The sequence below is a fragment of the Lygodium microphyllum genome, chromosome 24, assembly GCF_053477565.2.
Source record: "Lygodium microphyllum isolate KBCC chromosome 24, Lygodium_microphyllum_v1.1.10, whole genome shotgun sequence".
Taxonomy (NCBI): Eukaryota; Viridiplantae; Streptophyta; class Polypodiopsida; order Schizaeales; family Lygodiaceae; genus Lygodium; species Lygodium microphyllum.
The window spans coordinates 88,076,731-88,082,730 of record NC_141158.1 but is presented as its reverse complement, the minus strand read 5'-3'; the positions used below and the strand labels follow the sequence as shown (position 1 = coordinate 88,082,730).

The following is a 6,000-nucleotide window of genomic DNA, read 5'->3' as shown; positions in this document are numbered from 1 at the left end:
TCCTTTACAAATAATTGAACTATCTTTTCTAAATGTGATAGGTTTTTGAGATGCCAGGCTGCCCATATGTGCACACACACTCTCTCTTGCACAAACTAGCTCACCCTTCACAATATTTCCATATACTTCGTGTGTGTGCGTGTGCGTGTGTGTGTTTGCATGTATTTCGCTCATGAGTTGCCATTGTATTCTTGAAGGCAACTGTGACCCAATACTCAATTTAGGTTAGTTATACGTAGCCATGGGCACCCAAAAGAGGTAGCCATGTGTATAAGGCATATGTGTGGTCAATGTAGGCTGGTCACACGTCGACATGAGCGCTCGAAAGGGGCAAAGTCAAGATACATAGGGATGTGCATACGGCATATGCGTGGTATGCAGCATGCCGCTAGTGTGTGCAACCACACCCTCAATACCAATTTCAATGTTTGCTTTGGGATGGAGCCCGGGTGCCAAGGTTTTAAAAGAAAACCATCAATTTCAATGTCACAAAGTCATTCCAACAACTTTATTTTGGACCACAACATATGACACGTCAGGAAACTTCAGATGATGTGGGAAAAAGTACACCACCTTTGAAACCGAACGATGGATGCCGAGAATCCATAGAATTGCACAGCAACGAGACACAGGAAGGAGACATGGCCTCCATGCTCAGACCTTCAATTCACATCAGGCACATTCCTGCTACTGAGCTTCTGCCATCATCAAATGCAATCCACACAAGGCTGGGTATCGGTATCGGCAATCCCACCTCCAAACTGTACTCTTCTCTGCAGCAGACACGTCCGCCTTGGAGGGCTTCCAAAGACTCCGGAATCTCTACAGAAACAGAGCCCAGCTCTGTATCAGATGCCCAACTCGCTCCATCCAAAGAAACCAGCTCTGTATCAGCAACCGAAGTCCCAAGCGGCATAGAGAAAGACGCTTATGAAAGGCTTTTCTCAAACTTGAATGAGGCGAACCTGCAACACGAGCCAGGTCTGATTGAGTTTCTTAAGAGTACACTTGGTAAATTGAAATCGTGATTATCAGGATGGGGCAATTGGCAGCAAACCTGTAGGATTTCGGTCTGAATCAATCATTGGACTAGAAGCAGTTGGTTGATAATGCTTTAATTTAATCTCAATCAAGTTTTTTGTGGAAGTATTGTCTTATGCAATGATGGTGCAAGTGATGCAATCTCAGGAGCTGGAAATCCAAAACTGCATTACTGTGCATTTGCAGGTTACAGTGTTTAGGCTTGTAGCCTAACTCTATGTGGTTGTTTTTTAGTAATGAGACTTGGCAAATTGAATTCATAATTAGCAGGATAAGGGGAATTGGCTGCAAACCTGTAGCATTGCGGTCTGAATCAATCATTGGACTGCAAGCAGCTCTTGGATAATGCTTTACTTTAATCTCAATCAAGGCTTTTGCTGAAGTATTGTCATAAGTAGCCATGGTGCAAGTGATGCAGTCTCAGGAGCTGGAAATCCAAAACTGCATTGCTGTGCGTTTGCAGGATACAGTTTTAGGCTCCCAGCCTACATCTATGTAGTTGATTAAATAGCATTCAATTGTCTTGTTCTGGTAGATCTTTTAGTTGGCCATAGACTTGGGGAGACTCCCTTGAGCATTGCAAGAGCCGTTTGAGTCCTCCAGAGGCTTATGTAGTGAGTCCATATAGGTGACTCTCAAGCTTCACATCGTTCAAAGTTCATGTGATGAGCATGCTTTTGATTTCAAAGTCTTGATGCAGACTCTAGGAAAAGCTGATACCTACCAAATGCTTCATGGTGAGGCTAAGAAAACTTAAGGAGGAACCCAGGTTAGCTTGGCAACCTCATCCAGTCAAAAAAGGCCCTACAATAAATCAGGTCCTAAGGTTCTGGGGCCAGTACAACTCCTATGAAGCAAGTTATCTGAGTCAAGTCACCGCTGCGTAACTTGCCATAGAATTCAAGAAAATTAAGGTAAGCTATTAATACAAGTACATGATATCATAAGTAACTCGTGTTTTCTTACGTGGTGAGCCATGAACAAATGACCCATGTTAAACAAGCACTCATCAAGGAGCTATCAACAAAGTTTTTATGGGTATTGCTCTCAAGTTTTTGGATACTTGAATCATTTTATAACAACATAAGATAGTAACTAAACCCATCCACAAGGCCTTTGGACTCAAATTGAATGTAACTGCACTACTATCAAGGCATTTCTAAAATCCCTCATCCACCTATACATGATAGCACTCTCTTTGTCAATATATTCCCTCTTCAAAGCCTTTTCATGCAAGAGAGTGATGATGCTTGCATGGCTAGCTGTCTCAAGGTGTTCGCAAACACAGATTGCTATGGGATCCTTTTGCTAGCCATATATTTATGTATGCATGTGGCATTGCCTATTTCCTTATTTTCTGCATTGTCTTTTGTCAATTGAGTAGCATAATGGAATCCTGATTTAAGAAAAAGCTAAATCTTATTCCGCAAATTGCCAACCTTTTAGGCTCATGAGTTTGGCAGAAAAGGGAAGGGCATGGAGTTAGATGCTAAGATTGCGATTGAGTCCATGGAGGATTACTTTATATCCACAGGGATGAGCATCGCAAACCAAACGATGATTGCTAAGCTTAATTTGATCGATGAAATATACCTCTAGTGAAAGCAATGGTACAGAAACAGTGGCTTCTTGCAAGTCATCATTGCATGGGAAGAGATCAATAAGGCTAGCCATTGGCTTCAGACGGCCATGGCCTCCATATTCCCTTGGCCATCTCTAGTCTATTTGGCCTTCTCACCTTGGCGTTGAAACTTCTCAAAGGTCTCCAAGTATGTGAGCAAAGCTTTATCAAGGAGAGTTTGCCAATTCTCAACAAACTGTGTTGTGCAAATGTCCCTCATGCCCAAGGCTTGGGGTAAGCTCACATACTTTTGACAAATTGAGTGCTAGAATGACCACTATGATGCTTGTAGACACTTGTTGGTGTACATTTGGGACAATTTTGTCATGAGAAGGACCTTTGTCGGTGAGATCAACGGTAGCACTTTTAGGGCAAACTTGGATTCATTCGAAGAGTATGCATTGTGGAATTAGTATAGTTTAGTCACCTATATACCTCTTCACTAGTACTTCGTCTTTGACACCCTTGTGGGTGGTTGGGAAGTTTCCCTATTGATAAGCATATGAGCTAACCATCCCTTTTCCTAGATGCTCACAAAAGAAAGTTTTGGGGCTTTTTAAAAGAAAACAAATCAAAAGAAAAGAAAAAGAAAAGACCACAAAAAATTAAATACTTTGGGCTCTTGAGAGAATACAACCATCACCTCTTTAGTCTAGGTAGGTTCTTGGGTAGCCAACGAGCACCCATTGATTAATATCCTAGCTGCTTTGGGGTGGGACTTATCAGGGTAAAATAGAGGTACTTGTTCATTGATGCGGTAGTCTTGGTAGGCCATTGGGCAGTCAACATGCACCCCTTTGTTGTCGCTGCCTTGGTTGCTTTGGGATGAGATGTTTTAGATGAGCTATGCTTTGCAGTCTCTCTTGCCTTGATTTTATGGGTTGAGAGGGGGTGCTAAGAAACAAACTTTAATCCCATTTTTTCAGCTCATTAGACATCCCCAAAACTCAAACATTAAATGTATCTAAAGTTTCCAAGAACCCCACATCTAATGCACCCAAAGTGTCTAGGGGCCACTTGAGATAGCCCGGGCACCTCCCTAGATAGTTGGTTGCATCATGTGTCTATACTTGGGGTTCTATCTAGCCGCTTTACACATTTTGAAAACCTTTTGCCATTCTCCACCATTATCTGCATTAGCCTCCACGACTACTTGAGCACCTATTCAACACACTCTAGCTACAGTCACTAAAACCAATCCTCATTCTTGGGTAGGGCGGTAGTAATCTAATTTAACAATAATTATAGCAAGTAATTAATTCAGATAAATTGAAATGCACATTTTGCTACTTTAATCTTGGACGATGGAGAGCATGTTGGCCCCAAAACTGACACCCCTTGTGGTATTTCTTTAACTTGAATTGCAATCTCGATGGAATAAAATGAGATTCCGTGAATCTCCTGTGCTCTCCAATTGCCTCTTGTTGTCATAAATGACTGAAAAGCCTTCAAACCAATTTGCCCCTTGCTTTGCTTGCAGATTGGCCTTCACCTTGCTCCTTGAAAGACAAATTAAGCCCCAAATCAGATATGGGATGGCTGGCCTCTTGAATCTCCTTGAAATTCCTTAATTTCAGCTGTTGGAATTCAAGCATGGGGGAAATTGTTCACTTGCCCAGGCGTCCTTTTACAAGGATGATGTGAAGATCATGTAGTGCAAAGGAGAAGATACACAGGGAAGACATGTTGATGATGAGGACAAGAAGACAATGTTGAGATCTATAGGCATCAAATGAAGTGTAGGAGCCCCCTCTCAACCATAGATATGGAGGGCAAAGGAGCTTGATATTGGTCTTTGTGTGGTGCCAAGAACCATATGAAGAGGAGGAAGAAGCATCCCAATTGGAAGAGCTAGGGTGAAATAGCTACCATGGTAGCATTAATAAATGCTTGACAATTCACCTGAGGAGATGAAGCCTCCATACTAGTAGATGAATCTCAAAGGAAGATGAAACTACAAGGCAATGGCTAACAACCCAAGTCTTTAGTTTAATAAGGACCAATGCAAACTTGCAATGTTAGTCCTTAACTGAAGTTTGAAATACAAAACCCAATATGTATGTACCAAAAAAGACTAGAACTTGCATACCAATGCTTCATGTTGAGGTTCTTTGATACTAAGCAAAGAAAAGTAATGGAAAGCTAATGGAAAAATAAGATTAAAAATAAATGAGTAGTCTACTAAATGAATGTGTATAGTGGAAGAAAAAGGAAAATCCTCGACTCATTAGACTAATGAACTAAGAGTGGAAGTGAATATTACACTAGCCTAAGGATATTTCAGCCTAAGATAAGTGTGTGGCCACCAATGTGTGAACTCTTAGAAGATCTTTGCCCAAGCAAGAAGTGGACCTAAGTGTGTTGCATCATGGGCCCTTCGAAGAGTGTCCACGAAAGCATGTGGTGTGAAGTCTAATAGAGTGAGTGTGGTAGATTGATCACCCAAACATTTAGGGGTCATGAAAGGTGGGGACTATACGTATGCCACATGTCTAGTGATACACCAATGAGGTGGATGGGTATGAAGAGGAACAAGAGTAGTAGGTGTAGTTACTAGAGGACCCCCTCATGATTATCCAAGTGGAGGAACAAGAGCAATAGGTGCAGCTATTGGAGGAGGATCCCCTCTTGATTGTCAAGGGGGAGTGTTATGAGTATGTTTATTTTTCATGCTTAGCTTTGACATTTGTTAAGTTGTGGACATGTGAGGTGCACATGTCAAGTGTAAGTTAGTTATGTCACAGTGACAGCCTAAGTAACCCAAGTAAAGAGTTGCTGACATTGACAAAAGTTGTTCAAAGCTATGCTGGATAGGTACTTGTGCGTACTCGGTGTTAGTTTGGGCCTAAGCCATTAATTGGGCCATTTAATGTCCAATTGTGATGCTAGGAAACTAGATATTAATTAATAAATTAATGCTAGTTGTAGGCCAAGTAATGTTGGGATAATTAAATGCCCTATGGGGGTTAGCGCTTTATTGGAAGGCTAGTTCATGGGTAGTGTCAAATGAATAATTAATTAAATTTTAAAAAATGAATTCTGAAAGTTAATTAATTAATGTAAAAAAGTGCAATAAGAAGGTTGCCAAGTGGCAAAACAAGTTGCCACTTGTCAAAATTACCTATGAAACTGAGTGAGGATTGTTTGGGGTTGGCTGAGGATGATTCTAGCTGGTTACTGCATTGTGGAGCACAGAGAGAGAGAGAGAGAGAGAGAGAGAGAGAGAGAGAGAGAGAGAGAGAGAGAGAGAGAGAGAGAGAGAGAGAGAGAGAGAGAGAGAGAGAGAGAGAGAGAGAGAGAGAGAGAGAGAGAGAGAGAGAGAGAGAGAGAGAGAGAGA

At 41.5% G+C, this 6,000-nt stretch overlaps 1 protein-coding gene across 1 annotated transcript in view; it reads left to right on the top strand.

The window, feature by feature from the left end:
• The first annotated feature begins 576 nt into the window (after nt 1-576).
• Nucleotides 577-6,000, top strand: part of LOC148015334 (uncharacterized) — a 141,398-nt gene continuing 135,974 nt past the window's right edge. Inside the window, exon 1 of the mRNA XM_087665307.1 lies at nt 577-981. Within this exon, the coding sequence (XP_087521433.1) occupies nt 642-981 (340 nt within the window). The 5' untranslated portion in view covers nt 577-641. The remainder of the gene's footprint in view (nt 982-6,000) is intronic.